At 40.2% G+C, this 24064-nt stretch overlaps 3 protein-coding genes across 10 annotated transcripts in view; 1 reads left to right on the top strand and 2 right to left on the bottom strand.

Moving 5' to 3' along the window:
- The window catches only part of LOC107211182 (acyl-coenzyme A synthetase ACSM4, mitochondrial-like), a 36817-nt gene extending 24505 nt beyond the window's left edge, over positions 1–12312 (bottom strand). Inside the window, exon 1 of the mRNA XM_019008262.2 lies at positions 12249–12312. The gene's annotated coding sequence lies outside the window, so the exon portion shown is untranslated. The remainder of the gene's footprint in view (positions 1–12248) is intronic.
- LOC107211183 (acyl-coenzyme A synthetase ACSM4, mitochondrial-like) overlaps positions 1–15853 on the bottom strand; it is a 20558-nt gene extending 4705 nt beyond the window's left edge. The window contains exons 1-15 of one of the 5 annotated variants that reach the window (XM_015642896.2): positions 15740–15853; positions 12249–12316; positions 9348–9612; positions 8379–8589; positions 7724–7931; positions 6761–6904; positions 6065–6221; positions 5440–5519; positions 4386–4509; positions 4006–4086; positions 3767–3868; positions 2230–2357; positions 2029–2128; positions 1273–1392; positions 333–618 (exon numbers count right to left, since the gene is read on the bottom strand). In XM_015642896.2, coding sequence (XP_015498382.1) covers positions 532–618; positions 1273–1392; positions 2029–2128; positions 2230–2357; positions 3767–3868; positions 4006–4086; positions 4386–4509; positions 5440–5519; positions 6065–6221; positions 6761–6904; positions 7724–7931; positions 8379–8589; positions 9348–9548 — 1743 coding nt within the window. In that variant the 5' untranslated portion in view covers positions 9549–9612; positions 12249–12316; positions 15740–15853 and the 3' untranslated portion in view covers positions 333–531. Of the gene's footprint in view, positions 1–332; positions 619–1272; positions 1393–2028; positions 2129–2229; positions 2358–3766; positions 3869–4005; positions 4087–4385; positions 4510–5439; positions 5520–6064; positions 6222–6760; positions 6905–7723; positions 7932–8378; positions 8590–9347; positions 9613–12248; positions 12317–14631; positions 14691–15739 lie in introns of those variants that run through there. The other 4 variants (XM_019008264.1, XM_015642899.2, XM_033517802.1 and 1 more) reach the window with 4 other exon arrangements.
- PDILT (protein disulfide isomerase like, testis expressed) overlaps positions 12323–24064 on the top strand; it is a 23841-nt gene continuing 12099 nt past the window's right edge. For 3 of the 4 annotated variants that reach the window (XM_015642901.2, XM_015642903.2, XM_015642900.2), the window contains exons 1-4: positions 12323–12611; positions 12740–12961; positions 20620–20826; positions 23710–23843. In XM_015642901.2, the coding sequence (XP_015498387.1) occupies positions 12467–12611; positions 12740–12961; positions 20620–20826; positions 23710–23843 (708 nt within the window). In that variant the 5' untranslated portion in view covers positions 12323–12466. Of the gene's footprint in view, positions 12962–20619; positions 20827–23709; positions 23844–24064 lie in introns of all 4 variants that reach the window. The other variant, XM_015642902.2, reaches the window with a different exon arrangement.

Below are 24064 nucleotides of genomic sequence, written 5' to 3'. Positions count from 1 at the left end.
TGTAATCATTTACACCATTGTTAATTATGCATAATTTGCACCTTAACCTAGAGCACTTTTTCCTCAACTTTAACCATTTAAGTAGGTCACAAATTCATCATGATGAAGAGAAACATTAAAAAGAAATTATTTTTTCTTTCCACTGTGAAAGAATTTGAGAATGTCACAATGGTAGGTTTTGGATGCTAATTAATTGCTGATACCCACCTCAGGACAAACATATATTTTTATTAATTTCTCATTCATTTGTAATTTTCAAAGCCTTGTAGTTTTTTTTCTAAAGGAAGCTGTTTATACAAGTTGCTGTTAAAAAAATTAGACCTCTGTATGCACCTGAGTCTGTCTATCTCTCTCCCATTCCACACTTTGAATTATTTGAACTTCCTTCCTTTAGAAAATTTGTAGGTCAATGGCAAGTGATTCCAATGCCACATATCCTCAAGAATGTTTTCTCCTTTTTCTTCCACAGTTTTTTTTTCCAGGTGTTGTCATTCTGCTTTTTCTTCTCATTTTCCAAATCTGTTGCTGTTGTCATGCTCTTCCCCACTCTTTGTTCTTTAGAACATTTCTCTGGATTTTCCCAGTAGTTGTCTTTGGCAGATCCTGAACAAACTCCACCTGAAAGGCAAAAATGCTCCCTGTAGCCAAATAACCTGTGGTTAAATTCCCATGTATAACCAAAGATGTGACAACACTTTTAGCACAGGGTGGCTGGGGATAGACAGATGGGAAGCTGCACAGCCAGGGCTGGAATGGTGAAATTCCTGACTACACCTTGTAGCTACTGCACAAACAGCACTTGCAGCAGACGTACCACGATCTCTGGGAGTGCTTCAGCTGTCAGGACAGGGGGTTACTGGTGTCTTTCCAGAGAGAAGAGATGGATTCCAACCCACTGATGGCAGCAGGAATTTCTGTTTAGATTTGGCAGTGCGTCAGAGGAGAGCTCAAGGTAGAGCTGATTAGAATGGAATGCCTTGCCCATTTGAGCTGCTGTGAAAACTCCAGGATTCCAGGATGAAAGAAAGACTGCCCTCCCCCTGAAGACAATTTCATGACCATTGCCTCCCTCTGGTCCTTTCTAGCACACACTGCCAACCAAGGCTACAGCCCTGCAACAAACCCTGTCATCTGCTTTTATTTCATTCAACTCTGGTTGGAGTGTTTGTCAGAATGCTGTTGACAAACAGCTGAGGCAGGACCAAAAGATGCTCAGTTTCTGGTACAATGAGAGAACCTGTCCCTTTTTTGTCTTTTTTGGGCTGTACTTACCTTCCTTGGATACTTGTAAGGAGCAGTCACCTTCTTGACATGTTGTTGAAGCTCATGAATTAGTTTTTCTGGATCATGTGATTTAAAAGCAGGCGCTAAAACAATGAAGGCTTTGACCACCTGTGCCACAAAAAGTAAGGGATTCTGTTAACTTCCCGAGGTGGCAATAAGGGGATACATCTGTTGCCAAAAGCAAATGTCAAATTTCAGAATGCCAAAATGTGATATTTTTCTTTAATTTCCCTTTTCATTAGCTGTTAGTTATCAATTGCTGTGCTATGAAGGACCCATTCTGCAGCAGGAAAATTTGCTATTTTCCACTTTTTTTCTTATCTTTATGCATTATTAAGCTTTCAAAAAGATTCTAGTACAGAAAATAAAGAGGAATTAAAATCTCACCCCATTTGCTCAAAGATGTGTTGCAAAGTTGGAAAATATAAAACAAAAATTAAACACTCTGAATGTCATTGCTACCATATGCTCAGTGGTGAGCAAAAAATAATCAAAATTTCATTACTTAGACAAAAAGATCACATGATTAGCCTGAAAAAACAATTTTTTTCCCCACATAAAACCCTGCAAAAAAATAATTCTGAAGTGGTAAGATCTGTCAAAGATATGGAATTTTAAAATGTTAGCCCACCTAATTTCAAAAGCCTGCAACAGTGAATTCCAAGGAAGCCTAGTACATAAAATGAAGTAGATACTTAGAAGAAAGGGCATTTCTTTCTATATTTCTTTTCTATTTTGTTTTACCTCCCCTCTCTCTGGGTCAGGACTGCTGACAACAGCCACGTCTGAGACTGCTGGGTGCTCTATCAATGCACTCTCCACTTCAAATGGGCCAATGCGATACCTAGGGGAGCAGAGAAACAGCTCAGCCCCAGCAGCATGGGCCAGTCCATTGGTCTTTCCAGGCTGCATTTTGTGAGGTAAAACTAAAAGGAAATGCCTTACCCTGCAGAATTAATGATATCATCAGCTCTTCCAACAAACCAGACATATCCCTCTTCATCCATAACACCTCTGTCCCCAGTGAGGTAAAAATCTCCACGCACAGAGGCAGCAGTTTTCTCTGGATTATCCTGGCAACAATCAAACATTTCCAAAAAGTATCTTATTGTTAGTGACTTGTAATGTATTTACTTTGCAGTGATGCTAAAAATGAACAATAAAATTGAACTCAAAATGAGTGTCCTCGATACTGTTTTACATTTTCAACTAAATAAACAAAGCCACATTAGCACCTTTGTTGTGGAAACATATGATAGATCGACAAAAGCACTTTTTATGTAGAGATTTCTGTTCTATAGAGAAAAGGCCATGCTCTATCAAAATACCCATCCACCACAGCAAATGTGTAACCCACAAAAATGTTTAACCCACTCTGTTCAGGGAAATTATTTTTCATTGCTGGGGGTTGCCAAAATAACTTCCAGACAAAGGAAACATTTTCCTCTTAAATGTCAGGACCAAAACACAAATGAGGTGACCTGCAGAAAAAACATTATCTGACCTTCAGGACCTATATATCTAATGTAACCTCTTGGTTACACAGGAAAAATTCTGACAAGAGAAGGAATAGTGAAAGCCTGAAACTACAGTATTGAACTTAAGAAGATTTTTATGATATAGTGAAAAATGACTTTGTGCAGGTTGTTGTATGAGATTGCTACAAGTATATAAAAATATTATGGGGGTTCAGAAGAGGATTAAAAACATAAGTAGGTTCCCCATATTCCTATTGAATATGGCAGTTCCAATACAGGGGAGAATATCTTTAGGTTTGCCTGATACTTCTGTTTTAAGAATGTCCTGCACCTCAGCAGCAGCACCACAGATGAACAGTTGCTTAGATGGACCTTTGACCTGAAACAAAATGTCCCATCTTCTGGTGGGTTTTCTTAGCCTGGTTTTGCTGTCAGTGGGTAGAGCATCTCCATTTGAACAGTGGTGTTTGATTACATGTGTCACTACCTCAGAGCCCTGTGATCATCTGCATGTGAGGGGTTTGTGCTGTTGATCTTGTGCACGTTGTGTGTGACAGGCACTTGTACAAAGGTTTTTCTGACTGCAGTGCCTGCTGGAATGGGGGTACCTCTGACAGTGGTATGAGGGAATAAAATACCTGAGCCTTGGAAAGCCTCCCTGAGTTCCTGATGTATAAGAGTAGAATTTGTGGGCTTTCTTCAACAATGTTTAACCAAAGATAGGAATGGAAAAGAGGGAAAAGAGTGATGCTCTGAACATGAAGTGCATGGCAACTGCCTGGTAGATATCTGGAACAAGGTAACCCCTGGTTCATGTTGCATTTTGAAGCTACACTTTGTCAGTCAGTCTGTTCCTGGAACTATGCACTGATCAGGCTTAAAGTCCTCAAGTAACCCAGTGAGACCTTCTGAGGATTCTGCATGGAATTCTGCTCCTGGCAGAACTTTGCCCTGGGCTTCTCCTGAGGCTCTCAGCAGACACAGACACAGCCAGTCAGGCTCACCAAGTACTCGGAGAACAGACAGAAGGGTCGTGTGGGTTTCACTCGGATACCAATGGTGCCCTCTTCTCCTGCAGGCACAACAGCCCCATGGTCATCTACGATCTGCAGAAAGGACACACACAGCAGGAGTGCTTTGATCAGCTCAGAGGAACATCTGCTCCAGCTCAGTGCAGGGCACAGAAGGGACACAGCCAGCACTGCCTTACTGTTCTACCCACAACTGCCACACATCCACGTACCTGCACATCATAAGGGGGAAGAGCTTTTCCCAAAGAGCCAGGTTTAATTTTCATTCCTTTAGTATTGGCACAGATTGTCACCTGCAGAATAGATTTTTAAAAGACTTTTTAAAATTGTTGCAACATCTTGTAAATTTTATTATTGTTTGTGTTAGACAGGGCTCCTCTTTGTGACTTTGTTGTGACAAGGGCTCAATCAGGATCACAGCACTGTGGTTCTTGAGAATATCAGAGAATCTGGGATGTGAGCTGCTTTAATATTCTTCATTAAACCTCAGGACAAATTGATACCCAGAGCAAATAATCTATTTTAGTTAAGCTTTTGAAGTAAAGATGGTGAAGGGTTTTACTACTAGTAATTATATTTATTGCAAACATACTGTTTCGCTCTGGCCATAACCTTCATGGATATCCAGCCCTGTCTGGATTTTCCACTTCGCCAACACTTCAGGATTGAGTGCTTCCCCTCCAGTTACACAGTGTTTCAGACTCGGGAACTTGTAGCTTGAGAGGAACAGCAAATGAAATTATTTTCTTAACTCTTGACAAGAGCAGTAAATAGACTTAAAAAAACAGCCTCCCTCAGCTTTCCAAGAAAGTACACCTAAAACTTCACAAGCTCTTTTGGAAATGACAATCATCCTCTTATGCACACCTGGGATAGACTCCTAGATTGCTTGAGCTGCCACTGAAGATGATGTGATTTATCTCAGTGTCACTAGAAGGAGGTTTTTCTGCTGGAAAACACATGAGAAAAGTGTTTCCTTGGGAGATTTGAAATGAAAGGAGAAATCTGAATAAGCACATCAGATGTGTGTGGAAGGCTGAGTTATGTGCCAACATCCAAGATCAGATATAAGAGAGTATTTTCTAGAGCAGAAGGAAGGATGAATAGGTACATGGAGGTTCAACTCTGCTAAACTTGGGTTGGCTTTTGTCAGGACCTGTGTCAATACCTTATCAAAGATGTCAAACCTCCTTGCAAATCACTCCTCATAATCTGGGTATTTTACAGAATAACAAACTGGTGGGAACACCTACCAAATAACTCTCAGCATGTGAAACTCCTCTAACTGCTCCCTTCTAATGCTCTCAAGCATGTGAGAACAACTCCACTGTACTCCTGATCCAATGCTGCCTAAAACATTGACTTAAACATAACTATGTACCCTAAGTTCAGAGGAAGTGACAACTTAAAAACCCCTCCATTGTTTCCTCTGTGCTGCCTTTCCAAAGACCCAGTCCTGACACCCAAGTAGCACACTGAGTGACTAATTATTCTCACATTTCAAAACTGGCAGCCTTCTTTACTGAGAGCAAGCTGTGCTAGTTAGGTTTCCTTTAACTGAAAAAGAGAATTCAGGAAGCTAAGGAAGAAAGCATGCAGAGCTGTCCCAGCATTACAGCCCAGCCTCCCTCCCCTCCCTGCTGTACCTGCTCACATCATGTTGGACCAGCATGCGGAAGGCGGTGGGAGCCGTGCAGAAGGCAGTGATGGGGTATCTTGAGAGTGTCTAGAAAAACAGGAAGTTATTTATTTGAAAAGAAAGTGTAATGCTGGGTCTGACCTTGTGAATGTGCAGGTGATTAAGAAAAGAGGCCGGCTTTGAGGGGAATCAATCAGTTGATTGGTTTAAAGTGTCTTAGGAGAGTAACAGGCACACTGGAAATTCTGCAGAACAGAGCCTTAATTCATGTTCATACCATACTCTGATTACTTGCCCATACTCAGCCTGACCCCAAGGCAGCTGGAAGTCCATACCTGTAATGAGGTTTAGGTTCAATATTGGACAACACAGCAGTGATCCCAAGATCTTTATATCCTGCATCTTTCTGCAATTGTCCTCTACACTCAAGCCATGACACATGGCCTAACCAGGAGGGAAAGCTCTTGGTCCTTGAGCTTAATGGGGACCAAATGGAGGGATGATTCCTTGGGTTGTGGGAAGTACTATCCCTGCTGCTGCTGAGCAGTGGCACTCATGGCCTGGAGCCCAGTTTTTTTCCTTCATTTATGTAAAATGGAAATAAACATCACAGTATAAAATATTAAGCTTACCTTTGCAATAACTTCTGGTTTAAACTGTGGCATATTGTGTATAAAGACACAGGATCCACAGATCCATGGTGCAAAAAGACTGCCCCAAGCTGCTTTTACCCAGCCAGTATCAGAGGTATTCCACATTATATCTGAAGGAGTCAAGTTCATCCAATACCTGATGAAAAAGCAGAGATGAAAGAAATGCTGCAGAGAATGTGAGAGACTCAGGCCCAGGTCACAGCAGGAGGCTTCCATTAGAAGATGTGGTGTCAGCAAGTGAGGCTCTGTAGAACGTTTGAGAGAGCTGAAGAGTCTTAAATATTCTCTGATTTCCCTTTATTCTCTCCTGCTTGATATTTTGAGCATTTATTTTTCTCAGGAGCAGGGCAAAACATTTTTGTCTTGAGTTGCAGAATCTAGAGCCCACACAGATCATTTGGAGTAGGCTTTCCCTACCTGGTGCAGTTGAGACATCAGCTAAGTCACAGCTCATTTCTCCAGGAAACTAAACAAAGTTGCTTCTCTGGACCCCTGACTGTCAGCTTCCAACTCAGAATGCTTTGGGAAAGGTATCCTTTAACTTTCAAGATGAGGACGATACAAGATCCTACAGTCATGAAATGCCTACATTTACTGGAATTTTATGGTCACATGTTCAGTTTAATGGTGATCAGTCACTTAATCAGGACCCTGGGAGGAAATGCAAGGTCAAACCTGCCAGTGGTTGCAAACCCGATGCCATAACTGCTGTGGGACTGCACTGCCATTTTTGGGAAGCCTGTAGTTCCACTGGTAAAATAGATCAGCATTGGGTCTTGACTCCTCGACTTGACACACTGATGGTCAGCAGATGCAACCCTTTGGAAGAAATGGCATATTCCAGTCACTACATGAAGTTTTCCACCAGGGCAACAGCATTTTTACTGTTTAGGAGTTCAACAGGGAAATTGCCCCAAACCGAATATCTCACTAAATAAGAGGTAACACAGGAAAGAACAGTTAGAGAACATTTTGCTTGTAATAAGTATGCCCTGTATGCCATAACATTTAAGATATGAGCACCTACAGAATATTCCAGTGACTTTGCCACTGTTTTAGCAAGGGCACTCTAGGTGCTGATTATGGAACAGCAGCCAGAAATCAGTGTCTGCCTCACACAAGCAAAAAACAGCCCCCAACTTGAAATCAATAACTAAGATTATTATGCCAAGTACATTGGTCTTATTGCTAATAGTATATAATTTATGTTCAAGAGACTGATGAACAATTCAGATCCTCTGAGCTACCAGGAGAGTAAAGGGAAGAAAGAACTGAGCACCAAGAGCTGGCAATGTGTATTTTCCCACTTAATCAAAAGCAATTAGAATGGGCTCTAGCAGACAAGCTCAGAACAATTGTTTAGAACTCTGTGTGCTTGTCTGATGATCACAATAGAAGCAGAGAGCTTCTAAAAGCTGGCAGGCTGCGAAGTGAAACTGAAGGACGTGAAACTGATTCCCAAAACCTGGATTGGACGAACCTCAACCGGTGTTATCACAAAACAGGGAGCTGAGAGAGGGCTGCAAAAACATAATTCATTTGTATTTTGAAAGTCACCTCCACAACTCAGCAATGCCACCTGACTGGTACAGCTCCCTTCACCTCACAGGCGTGATGGTGAAAGAGCTGGATACTCACGCAAGGAGTTCTTTGAGGTTCAGCCACCCATCCCTGCTCCCTTGGCCTACAATGAGTTTACTTTTCAGGAACTGGTTGCCAGGCAGGACAGATTCCACTGCAGGTGCCAGTGTGTCGTTGGTAATGATGCACTTGGCCTTGGAAGCTTGGAGTCGGTATGAGATATCTTTGGCTGTTAATTGGGATGTTCCTGGAATAAAGACAATTCCTGGAAAAAAGCAAGAAGTAATTGAGAAAACTCAGCATTTCCCAAAACTACTTGATTACGTCTCTCTGTTGATGCTGATTTTATCCATCCTGGATGTTTAGCAGTTTAAAAGCAGAGCAAAATAGATATGTTGAATTATTAATGATTCTAATCATATACATTCTTCCATTATGAATTCAGCTGCCTTGCAATGCTTGTGGTCAAGTCTGGCCTTAGGCTGCAGCTGTTCAACCCTCACTGGCTTCACCTGAGGATGAGTTTGACTGGACCATGGCTGGCCCTGTGGTTGCTGTGTGGGTGCTGCCAATTCTCCTTCTAGGCAACAGATCAGTTGTAGAGGTCACAGCAGAATATTCCTGTTTGCATTTTCTTCACCCTGATCTAATCCATGGCTTGCACCCTCTATTTGCTTTCTCTCTGCACCCAACACGTCAGTGAGTCCCTCACCTGCTCGCATGCAGGCCACATTCAGGAGCCACCACTCAGGAACACGAGGCAGAATTGCTGTAACTCTGTCTCCTCTCTGCAAACCACAGGCTTCAGAAAGTATATTGGCTGCCTTCCTGGACAGAGAGCCCAGCTCCTGAAAGCTCCACTTCACCTCCTCTCCCTTGTCATTGACCCACCAAAAAGCTGGATTTGCTGGTTTTCTTCCATCCTACAACACGTGAGAAGATATTAAGATAAGACAAACCTCATAAGGTTTCTCTTTAATATAAATCATCCTTGGCAACTAGTCTCTTGTAGTGATACCCATCTTTCTGATAAAAAAAATAGAATGGTGTCAGTACAATTCAGTAGCCATTAGTAAAACTGTATCATCTGAGATTTGTTCCACTGTGTCCTGGTTTTGATGGGATAAGGTAAACACTGCTTAGCAACAACTAAGTCAAGGACTTTCCAGTTTCCCACACTCTGCCAACAAAGAGGTGCATGAGAAGCTGGGAGGTTTCCTAGACAGGACAGCTGACCTGAACTGTCCAAAGGGATATTCCACAGCACAGGAGGTCCTGCTCAGTTACCCTGGTGGGAAGTTTTTTGGGAAGTGCCAATCACTGTTTGGGGACAGTCTGGGTGTGAATCAGTGGGCAGTGGACAATTGTGTTGTGCATCATTCATCTTTTCTGGGTTTTCTTTGTTGCTCTCTCCTTTTGTTATCTCCCTTTTCGTCACTATTATTTCTAGTAATACTTCTACAATAGTGATAATTAATATTAATCTTCTTCTTATTATATTTTTTTTCAATTTTTAAACTTCTTTCCTCAACCCATGGGTTTTACCTTTATTTTCTCCTGATCCTCCTCCCCATCCCACTGGGGATTGTCTGTGTGTGTGATCCAGGGGCTCTGTGGTTCTTAGTTGACAGCTGGGTTTAAACTACAACTCAGAGTCTATAAAATAAAAGACAAATACTACCTTTTCCAGTTGTGCCCACTCGTCTAAGACATCACTTGCAAAGTTGAAATATTCTGGCAGTTCCTTTTTATTCTGGATTATAGATACATAATGGGAAACAATCTGAGATGTAAGAAGTCTGTTGTTTCCATGGAATGATCTGCAAGGTGACCTGAGAATCCACAAACACTGAGGAATCCAGGATTTAATAAATGTTCTCATGATAAATGATGTTTTATCAGACAGTGAAGGGGAGAATCAGGTACACATCTAAAGAATCAGTCACCTGGAATGAAAGAAAATACATTTAAACCGATCCAGTTATTGGATGCTGTCCCATGTACGATGTTGTATGAATTAATGCAAACCAGTTTGAATAAATAGGTTGTTTGAACATATCCATGTTTTCTCTATTATTTTATGTTCCTCCTTTTCTTGTAAAGGCATTGTGTACTGCTTTTCATTAGAATATTTGTCCTCTACTTTGATGAATGACTCTCATATCTCATCTCTAAAATTTCACTTGCCAGTCCTTTTCTCAATATCTATGTTTGGATTCCTATAAATTTTATGTTACTTTGCCTGCTTACAGAAATAAAATGCCACTATTTTTAAAGTGTTTTAGGAGACTATCACCTTGACTTAAAACTGTCTCTGTAATTATGTTATGCCTTAAACCTGCACTAGATGGCGAGTCACACTGAATTTATGCACCAATAAAACTGATGAATCTCTGATTTATTTTCTTATGAGTTCTATTTTCTTTGAGGGCATGGAATAAACACAAAATAGACAGTAAATGAGCAAAGGTGAAGTGCCAAAACTTCCATTTGCTTTGCACTTCAGCTGAAATGTGCAGCTTGGGAAAAGATACATGTAAAATAAACTTGCAAAGAAAATGCCAACATTTCCAGTTTCTCCTGGTCTTTCCAACACAACATATAGGTACGTATAGAAGAGACAGAATGGATAATGCCACAGGTTTTTAAAACCCTGAAAGCCAAGAAAACTGGATTTTCACTCACAGTTGAATCATCAGATAAACTTGTTTTGAGTGTAATGAGGTCTTTAAGGCTGTACCCATATATCTGAGGGAATTTTTCCCCAGTTCAATGAAATCAGCTTTGCTTTTAAACTTTTTTGTGCCATGATATTGTCCTTATCCAATAGCCAGCAGTCCATAACTATCTTCCAGGGATTCTATGTAGTTACTTTCACCTTTGCATTATTTATTGCAAGTGTAGATGTAGTGAGAGCTTCCAGTGTCCAGTGCTAATAAATAACAGCAACTGGCATCACTCTGAAATCACTGTCTTTGTGAGGCAAACCAGAGAAATTGAGACAGAAGGTGCATATGTGAGGCATGTCTCAATGGTTCTTGATCACATTAGAATATTATTTATCCTGAATCCAGTGTTTCCTGCTGACTGGACTGTGACTTCTGCAGAGGGCAGCTTTTCCACAACTCTCAAACTACAAAGCACAAAAAGAAAGCCAAAGCTAGCTAGCACTGACAAAGAAATGCACAGAACATGACCTTATCTGCTCTATGTCTAAAAGAAAATATTGTTCTCCACCAGTTCAGTTCCACTAAATCTCACTCCTTTTCTCATTGCAAATCTGTCCTGGCAGGATGGACTGTGGTATGATGCTCCTTTTTCTGCAGTTTCCTTTCAGGACATGGAGGTTAGAAGCCCTTTCCATGATGGAGCCTATTTCCTGGTAGGAGGTTTCCAGGAGGGATTTCAGTTGATGGCTATTTGTTTTAGTGGCAGACAGGGGAAAACCAGCTCTCCCAGCAAATGGTTTTGTCATCCTACCTTTGTTCTGGGAGCCTTAGGCTATGTTCTGAGCTTAAACATTGCCTGCTCAGCTCAAACAGGCCTTGTTAGTTTTAACCTGCAATTCTGACAGATGCTTTTTAACCTTACTAGTATGTTGCTTGAAAGACATCTTTGTTATGAAGAGAGAGACCACAAAGTCAAATGGGAGACTTTTATCTTTCTGTTTCTTTTTCTCCTTTAGTACCTGATTGCTGAATCTGTATTTATGTGTGATCTTATCTTGGAGGCAGCCTGAATACACAGCTCCTGATTTCATTAGGCACGCTCTACAAGTACTAATAGAACACATCTCAAGGTGCATTACAACGCAAAGCTTTTCAGATTGATAGAAAAGAGTTTGCTGGAAACCCAGCCCCACTCACAACAGGCATGAAAACAGATTAAATTGCACCAATATGCCCCCCAAGATCCTGTATCAACAGAAAATGGAGGCTTCCAAATCAACCCCCATGATGAACATTCATTCTTTTTAGCAGTGCCCTCCTGGATAAAAAGTCTGCTAAAGGCATAAGGTGCAAAGCATCAATTGTTACTCCTCAAGAAGAAGAAAGAGTCTTTATTGAAGGAATTTGTTCTTGCTTCTACTAATCCAGACCCACCTGTTGTCAAGTCAGGTCTGTCCTCCATGCCACTGAAACAACCACTAGAATACCTGGTCTGCCCTACCAGCTACAGCTTTGGGGGTAAGGATCACAAATTTCAGCAGAGTTTATGGTCAAAGATGTTTCTTCTACAACTACAGACTGGCAGGCATTTACAGAAATAATAATTCCTTGGTAAATTGAAGGAATTCCAAAATCTCAGTATTTCTGTAAGATATTTTTTACAGGTTCTGAAAAGACTGTCTAGGGAGGCCTCATAATTCACATGCATAGCTGATAGACATCGTAAGGATGAATTGCTACATTTAATCCCTTCAGTTTATTGCACAGAAAATTGCGTTACCACTGAAAACCAATGGTAAAATCTTCTGGTTTAACCCACAAAGTAGAATCTTACTTGAGCTACAACTTGGCACTTATGTACAGAGGGGAGCCCCACAGACAAGACATCAAAAAATTACAGACATTAAAATTACCTATGCAAAGAAATGAGAGTTTTCCCCTGACTTCAGCAAGCTCTCAGTCAAATCCACAATTAGTAGATCTGTAAGTGCAGGAGACAAACAAATATTAAATGGAGGAGCAGCCCTCAAATACTGTGCCAGGTACCTGACCTGCTTTGTCTGCAGCCCTGACAAGAGAAGGGTGTCTAATTACACCAGCACACTGAATCCACTCGTGCTTCTGTAGGCAAATGTTTCCTCCTGTGCTCTTTCACCTTCCCTGTGGGTTGTTTATTTACAGAAACAGTAAACCCAAATTCCCTATAAATACTTCCCCCTCACAACCACTACTAAAGATGGGGAAGTATTTAACTAATTTAATCTTCCCATGGAAAGGTGCAGTTGCCTCCACTGGTGGTAGACTGTTATCAACCTTATCAGCCTCTTGTTTTGGCTGATACAGCTGCAGACATTTCAGCAGCAAACCCTACTGCTTAATGCTCCTTTGCTTCTTTCTTTTTCAGTATCTGCATCAAGGCAGGACAAGATGAACACACATACATTTTCCCTTCTTCTACTGTTGTTTCTCAAAGGCTTTCTACCAGCAGACAGCATAAGCCCAAATGAAGCAAAGCTAAAGAAAACCAAGCTCCCCAAAATAAAAAAGGAGAACCACGTCCTCTTGCTGAAAACGAGCAACTTTGACAGAGCATTGAAGGAGACCAAATACCTCCTGGTGAAGTTCTGTGAGTATCAATTTCCACTCTCTTACCCTGGTGGCTCTGCAGAGAATGGCTGATGTTGGGGCACTCACAAATGCTTGTTTTACCATTGTTTTGTCCCCTAGTAGTCCTTGTTTGTTTTGGTTTCCTCCATGTATCTATTTCTGATTGTAACTACAGTAATTTATTCTTTTTCGGGGTAGTTAAATGCCAGTCTGCTCCATAAGACAGTGCTGAGTTGGCATTCTTTGCTTCCACTGCCTAATTTTGCAAGTATGTGTTTCACAGCAGTGATGGGTAAAACATATTAAAAAACACCCAACCAAACAAAAGTTAATCAGAGAGTGCTTTTCTCCCTCTTACATTTTCATCAACACTTTGTATGAGGTTTTTTGGATGGCATCTCCCCTCTGTGAGCATTTAGGCTTCAGGGGTTGTCTTTTTACAGTATTTTTATGTCTGTAGTTGCATTATATTCTTCTTTTTCCCTGAAAGGAGTGCTTGATTAGGTGGAGGCATGTTTGCAGTCCTTCTTTAAGGTTCATGTTCATTCCTCCTGGGGAGAAAACTGGTGGGGTTTTCGAGTAACTAACTTAGTTATAAGGTCTGGCTATCAAGTACATCACAAAGGCAAAAACCAAGAAGAGGATCCTTGTGATGTTACCCATCTAAAAGTTCAGATGCTGCAGAATTTTCCATGCCACAAACAGGGATCTGCACTGGCCAGCAGCTTGCTGGTAGCAGAAACCCTTTGATCTTCATGAGGCAGCAAAATCTTTGTCTCTGTTGCTTGGGCTTGACCTTGCTCTGCTGAGCCAAATTCCCTGAGCTCAGTGCAAATGTCCCCTTAACCTTAAATTACACAAACTGGTGCAAACCAGCCCCTTTGGAAGCAAGTGGCAGATACAGGCACAAGCTGAACCCCCAAACTGTTCCATATTTCGAAGGGATATTTGAAATTAGAGCAATATCCTAATTTTGCAGATGTGCATCTAATTTGTTCTTTTGCATCACTACCAAATGTGGATTTTACTGCTGGTAATATAATTAATATAACATATTATATACAATAAAATATTTAATATTTATATATAGTAATATATAATATATTATATATACATATAATAATATGTGCAATATAATAGTTTAGCAATAAACAATAAAACTTAATATAACAAAGAACATAATGAAGACAATTAAGACAATAAAGATAATAATATAGATAATAATAATGATGATAATGATGATGATGATAATAATAATAATAATAATAATAATAATAATAATAATAATAATAATAATAATAATAACAATAATAATAATAATAATAATAATAATAATAGTGTAGTGTAGGTCAACCTGAAATGAAAACATTTGTATTTCCAACACAAAACCTAAAGTGTAATAACAGACTCAGGAAACTATAAATATATTTGCATCATACCAAGCATTTCATTAATCCTGAGAAAGGGTTATAAAACATCAAGTGTTTTTAAACTTTCAGAATAATCACATTAGAAAAATATTTAAAACATAATGTCTAAAAATTTTAGATACTTCTGAAAGTGTTGAAATTTAGGAAGATTTTGTTTACTAATTGTGGAGGATTTAAAGCTATTTTCCAAATTCAATCTGCAGTTGTGAATTGTTTTATTTTTCTGGAGATGCACACTTTTGGTGAGAAAATGACTTACCAGAAAAACCTTAGTCATTCTGTGTTCTCTTCTTTGTTTCAAAGCACAGGATAGAAATGGCCAGGTCAGAGTAGAGTTTGTTGACAAACTTTATTAGTACTGGCAAAGATGAGTAACAGTGAGATATTGCAACACATTTCCGCATTGCAAGCAAGTCTGAGTGGAAAACAAACTTGAAAAAATTCATAAAGAGACAGGAGATGGAGAAAGAATTGTTCAGAATAAAGTAGCATGAGGACTTGGAAACTCAAAGGATGTGGAGATCTAAATCAAGCTTCCTTGGCCCTTCTTCAGAGCAGAGTTTTGGACCTCTCTGATTTCCCACCACCCTCACACCTTGCTCCAGCGATCTTCATCACTTTCTGCTTTGGATCAAAGGCCAACATGTCTATCTAAGGGCTTTCTGAAAACTCATGGATTTCCCCCACAAACCATAAAGGCATCTACAGTCTCTGGAAAGAATTATGGAATCACTCCCAAGAGTGATGAGCTCCACAGCACAGATCCATTATCTGGAAATCACTGGCCTCAGTCTCTATAGCTCCCTTTGGAGACAAGCCACTAAACAGCCTCTGGGGCAGTGAAAAACTATCCTGCAGTCAGGCACTGCCCTGTAGGAAACCTGACCCCACAATGCTGAATGAGCTGATTCATTTGCTGGAATTATTTCATTGCCACAGCACAAGGAGACTAAAATGGGACCTGCACAGAAAAGCTATAAAGCCCTAATCTTTTATATCCTACTTCTTAAAAGTCTATCTAAATAAACAATCAGTGTTAACAAGGAACTATTAAGGAAACTTAGATAATGTTAAAGAAAACAATATTGCCCAGATGACCCAGGAAATCTGTGAGGCTGCCAGGAATCAGCTCAAGAAATCCAGAACGAATGCGAGACCTGAGATCTTTTTCTTCCTGACACATCAGTGATCACAGAGACATAAAAGAGTGGGAAGGAATCCCAGGCTTCCCAGAGAATGGGATTTTTTCTGGTACCAACACCAGAAAAGTTTGAGCACAAACTTTGATTTGAGACTGTGCCTTAGACCACCTATCAATTATAAGAAAACCCCAATGCTTTTCCTGTTGCGTAATGTTGTTTACTTACCAGTCTCACTGTACTTGTCAGGTGAGGTCTGCTTTGACGTTTTCTGCCCAGTGACCCCCAAGACTTTTGAACACCTGTCAGTTCCACCCTCACAGTGCCCCAGCTCTGCCTTCCTTCAGGAAGGGTTACTATAAATACATGCTGACTTTTGGCCAGGCAGTGTACGGATCCCTCTGAGGTTGGGCAAAGTTCACTTTATGAAAGCAAAGCATTGATCCAGAAACCCGGCACTCTTCCTCTCTCATCCCAGCTGTTTTGTGCAAGAAGGAATGTCTGAAAACAATGCATCACCCAGCAATGTGAGTCCTGCCCAGCACCTAAGCTCAGCACTCAATTCAAAGGGCTCTTCTGCTGCAGGCTGTGGCATCTCCCAGTCCATGTTAAACTGATCTGAATTCCACACAAATGAGCACAGAGAATCAGAACACTTGTCACCAGCAGAAGGGAGACCTTTGGTCAGTGCTGCCTGCACTGGAGAGTTTCACTGTTTACACTACACACTGCCTGAATGTAAGTCCCTCTGCTGACTTTCACTGCAGAGAAAAGCAAATAACCACCGTAAGAAGTCTCAATCGCTCTAACAAATAAGCCTATCACAGAGAGAATGAACTTTGGGCACTAAAAAACACAAACACTAAAAGCACTTCTTTCAGAGCACATGCTAACACCATTTCCTCCAACTTATCAGAAGAATTCATGAAAAGATTCAGACCCTAGCTTGGTTCTACAGGTTTCTGAGAGTGCCTAATGCTGTTCTTTCTTTGCTGTGAAAATTTTTCAGATCCTAGATAAACATGGGGAGAACCTAAGGACAAGCACACAAGTGGTGCAGACATTATGCTGCTGCTTTGTGTGCTAAGCACACTCTCATTTATGAAAAGGTGATGTTTACCTTTTCTAGCAGGACATTTGTACATCTAGTGAGGTACTGGGTCAGCCACAGTATTCCTGCAACCTCTGAAAACCAGGAGACTGACAGCCTGAGCTGAGATAATGACATTTAATAGGCAAATGAGGGTTACTCTTGAAGACAAGCAGGTCCTTTTTAAGGCACAAAAGCTGAAAATGAAGTTATTAAGCAGAAATTGCAGTTACCTGCAGGAGAATTATTTACTAGCATAGGTCCCTCATGTAAGTGTCACTCACACATGCTTATTTTAGTGAATGCTTACAATAATCCAAATTAGAATAAACTCTGATGTTTACATAGAAGAAAATCTCAAATGAACTGCAAACCTCAGTAAAAAAGCAGAGAGGTCAGCACAGGAGGTTATGGCTGTATCTCACTCTAGAAGAGGAGAATTCAAGGTCATACAAGCAAACATGCAACTGCAGTAAGATTAACATCCTTCCAGTCTGATATGTTAAACATGAATCTATCCTTCATCTCAAGACTTTTCTACAGAGAAATTTATATATCTGTGGTGCAACTGTAAAAGCAGCCTGCACAGATGAGAAATGGGACTGCTGAAATGGTTTTGTGACCATGTCAGAAACTAACAGCCAGGAAATCAGTATCTGGCAGGACAACAGGCACATTCACAATGACTGCAGCAGTCCCTAAACCATCAATTCAGACAGAATAATGAGATTGGAGGCCACCAGCAATTAGCTAAAGGAAAATTAACTCATTGTGCTTCTGTGTATACCCACTTCAAGAATTCTTTAGGGTCATTAAACACATTCATGTGTCAGCAAAAGATTTATCTGTCCACATTTCAGTATATTTTAGCTCAGTAAACTGCACCATGAAAAAGAAGTAGCAGCTTACTCAGGTTGTCGATGCACTGAAGAGTAAGAGTCAAAATACAGGATTTCTGGGTCTCTTCCCACTTTTAATTTTTAAGCCCTTAATTTATCCTTGTTTTATTTAAAACACAGCTAGAACTACTGATAGTAGAAACATTCTCCCATGTTAATATGATGCTCTTCTTGAGCTGGTTTACACTGGTTTTTATCCTGCCCACACATGCCTTCCCTGGTGGCCTTGTCACCAGCTCTGTTGCCTCTTATGCGTGTCTGCTCTTGCTCCCTGCTGATGCTCCTCGAGTTTGGAGCCTGTGATGCCACATTAGCCCCAGCAGCTGCTTCCTCATCCCACAGCCTGAAGTGATCGGTGTCAATAAAAATCTAAACCAGAGGAAGAGAAACAAAACTCAAGAAAAGGCTCCAGATAAAAGGAGTGATGATTTCCTGCAACACTCAAACGACTTGAAAAATAAAGCACCTGGGAGGCAACCAGAGAATGAGTGGAATGAAAAGGAATTGATGGAGAGCTGAAGAGGAGTCTAATCACTCAGGAAAGAAGGGGAAAGGTGCATGATGGATGTTTCCACATGATTTCTGGGTAGTCAAGGAAACAGTTTTTATCTGTCTGTTTGCTCACTGAACTTGTGTCTCACAGTTAGCAGGTTAAAGGTACTTAAAGTTCTCCTGGTCTCTGACTTCAGGAGTCATGCACTTCTCCCAGCTGCAGCATGGAGCTACTAACTCTACCAACTCCCATTATCTAAGCATGCTACTTACATTCCTAGTTAGCTGCAACTCTGGCTACTCAGGTCATTCAGTGATAACAGATCACTCCTAAAATATCTGTTTGGAATGAAAATATTTCAGAGAAAAAGGGATCTAACGTGCTCTTCCTCCCAGACAAACTACCTAAATGTCTAATGTCTAAGATTAATATTTCTTTTATATTTGTGAAGCTTCAGCTTCTGTGTCTGGACTTCACCAACACTTTCTTCTGCCCCTTCTTATTTCACTGTGCAAAAAGAATTTAAGCTTCCACTTTCGCAGCTTCAGTAAAAGAGCTGTGCAAACTTAAGTTATTAGGAAAAAAATCCTTATACTTAAATTGCCTCTGGTGTAAAACACTGACCTAGAATTAGCTGAAAGGTGCTGAATCCTGGTTTGCTCTGAGGTTTCCTGACCTTTACTCCAACCACACTGTGTCCAGAGCCACACACCCTCCCTCTTGGAAAGGCCAATAACTGTTCTGGGCTAGCCCTGCCACCTGCAGTCACTGGGCATCAGCACTCTCAAACTGCATAGCAAGTACTCCATGTCTTATTGAATAGTCCACCTTTGCAATCATTTTCAGCAAAAATATTCCATAAAGGCTCAACACACAGTGTTCCTAGAAGCAGCAGAATTTTTATAGAGTAGACATGCAATTCCTTACATTGACAAGTCAGAATTGTAGGTTTTCTGCAGTTGCCTTTAGAGCATATTGAGGTATAACTGGAGATACTTTTTCTTACCTTTTTTTTTTGGTGCTAGGAGATAACACATTGCAATCCTGTTGAGGGAAAAGTTCATAAGACCATTTTTATCAATTGGAAATAAGAAATAAAAGTTTGCGCAAAATTTCTTTGAAAAACCATAATAAATTTATTTGATGAAACACTAATTTTACAGGCAATTAGGACACAATTTGGGTTTGGACTGTTGTCTTAAGGCTCATTGACTTTATTTAGAGAAGCACCATCTCTTCATCACACATCTGAGTATCCCCTGAGCAGACACAAAGTTTTGTTCTGTTAACAGGAACCCTTTGGCACATTAAAAGCTGGAACAGCTCTTCCAGTGCAGGGGTTCTGTGAACCTCTGCTGAGATGGGGCTAAATGTGACTGGATGTGGAAGGGCCTATCACTATCACTTTAATATTTTGAGAAAATAGCATTATTTTATGCTCATCTGCACACTTGCTGCAACAGTAAGGTGGAAGAAAATGATTGATGGCTGGGATTCAGAGCAGGGATAATGATGAATAATGCAAGGAATGTAACTCAGCACTGAGTTAGATTATGGATTTATCTTTCAGGTATTAGAACTCTTACAGAAATGTCCATTTACTTTTTGTTTATAACCACATTAGGCAGTGCCTTCACCAGGGGAAGACAGCCCCTGGGGAAGTTCATCTACCATTTTGTGAAAGAACAAAAGATAGTTGTGTTACATTCATGCTTTGCTGCATTTGTATGTGCACTTGTGCAGTTATATATCTGAATGTGTGCATACACAAAAACACTTGTATATACACAAAAGAAGAAACACAATTTTATGAAACCAAATTTAAAGTGTTTTTCATCTGTTTCTATTTGCAAAATATATTGAAGAAACAAAAAATTTTTATGTGCACAATATGAAGAAAAACATTTTGTTCTTTATAATAAAATAAATTTAACAAGATGGAGTATCTCAATTTCAATCAAAATTTGGGGTTTTTTCAACCCAAGTTGCAAAAATATAAAGCTCCAGGACTTTATCTCGTTCTTGTCTTTGAATGTTTGTGTGCCTAGTTTCCTTCTCTAGTCCTTTATTCATGTTAATATAACTTTACAGCTCCAGGGCCCAGCCCAGGATGGCCCCTCTCCTTCCACCCTCCTGCCAATGGGAGCTGGAGAAGGGCTGGACACAGGACAGCACAGGACTGCCAGCCTTTAAAACACCACACTCTGCTCCTCTCTTCCCCTCCTCCATGTCTCATCTGGATAAGTACTTTCTGCACTACAAAAGTGAAATGCTTACAGAAATGGGATCATAGAGTCCTAATGCGAGCAATGTTTAACTCTATCCTTCACCCCTCCTAAACTCATGTCCAGCACAGTCAGTCAAACTACTTTTCAGTTGCTCATCATATTTTCCCAACAGAAGAATACTGAAATGTTGCTGGATGTTCATCGTGATTGGTTCAAGGACATATGGAGTGGTGAAAAACCAGCATCAATATGAAGAAGCAAATATAATCCTCATTTGTTTCTGAGTCATAGCAGACCTTATTCAAACCCTCCAGCTACCACTTGACACAACAACCTCCACTAGAAAGCTTCATGCTGTGGCTTATGTAACCCTTTTGCTTTTGATTGGCCTTTTCCAGATGTTACTTTATCTCAATCATCTCAGAATTTGTCTGAAGAATTTGCTGAGGCTGCACGACAGCTTAAAAAAGAAGCTCCAACAATCCAGTTTGGCAAAATGGATGTGACCCACCAACATGACTTGAGAAAAGAATTTAATATTCAAGCCTTTCCTACTGTGAAGTTCTTTGTGAATGGCAGCAGGGAAGATCCCATAGACTGCAAAGGTAAACTGTCTCATGCACTGATAAGACAATGATATATAATGACAGGATGTACCCATCTATTACACTGCTGAGAAGAAAAATATAGATGCTCAGATAAAAAATACACAAGGTGGAATGCTGTTTTTGCCCATGGTTTTAAATATGCAATGGCCTCTGTACCAATACAGGAACTTGAATCTGAATTCATCGTCCAGTGGCATATCTTGAATATCTTCTCTATGTTAAGTTCACACAGCTAAATTAATTACTGGTGTTATTCCACCAAGTACAGTCACCCCAACAAGACAACTTACTCCCAATTATTACAATAAACATTAACAAGTTGTGCCAAACAAGAACTGGGCCCTAAAAGTGCTCCATTACTCTTCTGGTTGACTGCAATTCCCATGGGCAGTGTGCCTACAGCAGCAGGCTGGAGCAGCACTGCCTCTAACAATGAATTGAGAATTCACAGGTCCTTAACATACAGATATGCTTTCTAAGCTAAGGAAAATAATTTTGCCATCCAGCCATCAGAGGGAGCTCATATGTGGCTTAGAATAAAACATGGAATAATTGGAAGTATATATGGAATAACTTTTTTACAGAAAGTTATTAAGCAAAGACAACAACAGACTTGAACAATCCCAGAAATCCAGGTCTTATTAAACATTTTTGTTCACTTACAGTATATACAAGAAAAGGTTGGTTTTCTTTTCATAAAATGATGAACTTTTACAGAGGTGATAAAAATTGCATGACTTGGCCAAGCATCTGTTAGTGTACTCTGAGCACACACAGGTGAGTCACAAGTTTAATACACTGAACAAAAAAAGGAACCCAAAGTTTACCTCTTGAACCTGTACACAATCCAGTGCTAAGATATCTTTAACTGCTGAGCCCCCTGTGGCTCCTGCTGAAACCTGATCTTCAATATTTTTAGCAACTTGCTCCTCCTTGCTATTGAATTTCTTACCAAGTTCCCACCATCCAGACTTGTGCAAACAGCAGCCTCTGCACAAATGCCACCGAAAGCGTGATGTGCCATACTGAACTTTTATTAGAGGTGCTGAAAGCAAAAGCCCCTACTTTCAGTCTCTGATTAAATCTACAGCATTGACAAGAAAACCTCTCTTAAACTGGTAAACCTGACAGATTTTCTGGTGTGAGCCAGTGAGTACAGAGAATTTTAACAACACACACACAGTTGCCCTGTGGCAGAAAGCTCTTATTTTAGGCACACTTTCTAGCAAGATGCAAGAATTAGGAAACTGGTTGCTGCTCTGTGCTTTGTACAAGGCAGAGAGCACCAATTGTTTGGAGGATGTGCACCAACAGTGGCTTAAATTACAGTTTATTCATTGGTAAATGCTTATGTGCATCACTTGAGTAAAACCTCAAATTTGACTTTTAAACCAATGAGCATTGGCAATTGGAAATGGGCACTGGCCACCCAGTGACTTCTCATACAGGACTTGGTACATACTTCATACCACAAAAGCAACTGCAGACCTTGCTTAAATCAATAAATTAATTAAACTCTTTATAGAAGATGGAATTTTTGAATGGCGTCCTTGGCAATGGACCTAACATGAAGACCAAATTCTAGGCTTCATAAAATCAACATTTACCACTGCAAAGTCAGAATTTGGCCAGTACACAGGCTGATTGAAGGAACTCAACAGAAAGATTAACCACACAGAAAATAGGATTAGGGGCTTTAGCACTGACATAAGTGACAAGACCTCAATTCTGCCTTTAGGCAGCACAAGTCAAGCACTATGTGGCCACTAGATACTGCTCTGTGCTTTGTTCTGCAGCCTAGACACTCCAGAGCAGATGACTGCCTGCTTCACTTAAAAAAAAAAAAAGTATTTTAAAATAGTTGCAGTGCTGTCTGCTGCAAAATTGATGGCAGTAAAATGGTCTCAGTGGACTCAATTTTGATCTTGTCATACTGCTAAAATGCACAGTACCAGGACTTGCATCTCTGATAATCCACTTGTACTGTACATCTTGACTCTAGCACTTAACTTTTCCTTTTTCATGTATGATTTTAATTAACCCTTACTCTGGTCCAACAAGTGTGTCTGTCATACAGAGATGAAAAGGCTAAGATTTTAATCGCCTGAGCCTCAATTTGTTCCTCTGAAAACGTGATAGTTAAAAAATGTGATTTTTCAAGTGACTCAACATTTAAAACTTCTGAAAGCTTAGGAGAATCTACCAAATAAACAGACTGACTATAATCTCAGTAAAAGTGGTAGTAGTAATTTGGAAGCCAAAAGATGGAACAATCCAGAACTAAATAACAACTTTGACACTTCAGCTTTGTTTCTTATGTCTAAACTGAAGTGATGCTATGGCCCCACAGAGGAATTTTAGCATGTATCTGTGCCTATCAGATCCCTCCTGCAGCATCAAAGGAACAATTTTGACACCTAATGTAATTGAACAAACAGTTCAATAAAATCTGCAATTGGTTTGAAGTCATTCTGGATTAAACCTTAGGTCGATAGCACTTTATAGCTTACTGTGATTTTGGGACACATGAAATCTTGCAGGACAGGTTTTCTACCTGTCTGAGTTTCTTCATCTCTATTCTCCATGTGTGATTAATCATTTAACTGGACATAAAACCATTTGCAGAGGTCTCAGAAAAAGCTGTGCTGATCTTGAGACTGCTGGTCTTCTACAGTCACAACAGTTCAAATGGTGACTAGAACCTGAGGCTGAATTTGGATACCTCAAGCCCCCTCTCAATCAGCTTTGACCTCAGTCCTAAGGAGCCCAAGTCCATTTATATTTAGCATCCCTCTGCACCTCCACTGCCTCTGTCCTGATTGCACAGAAATTTCTGTCATTCATTTTGACTTTCATTTTAACTCTCTTTTCCTCCCACAGGAGTCAGAAAAGCCTCAACCTTTATTACATGGGTGAAAAGAAGAACAGGACCTAGCACTGCTTTAATCAACTCTACTGATCAGGCTGAAGCCATCATAAAAGCTGATGATTTAGCAGTGATTGGCTTCTTTAGGGTAATTATTTGGAAAGCTCAAAAGGCTGGTTTTTGTTCCAGCTTTGGATTATACTGCTTGCTATCACCACCAAATCCCATACATCAAAAAGACCTAGAACTCACCAGAAAAACCTAGGTCCTCAGTTTTCTCTACCGTTGAAAAAAAGAATTAACTCTATCTATTTTTTCACACTTCTAGACAAGCAGCCCAGGCAGAAATAAGAAAATCTTACCCCACAG

This window comes from Parus major, chromosome 14 (assembly GCF_001522545.3).
Source record: "Parus major isolate Abel chromosome 14, Parus_major1.1, whole genome shotgun sequence".
Lineage (NCBI taxonomy): Eukaryota > Metazoa > Chordata > Aves > Passeriformes > Paridae > Parus > Parus major.
This window is presented reverse-complemented; position numbering and strand designations above follow the sequence as displayed.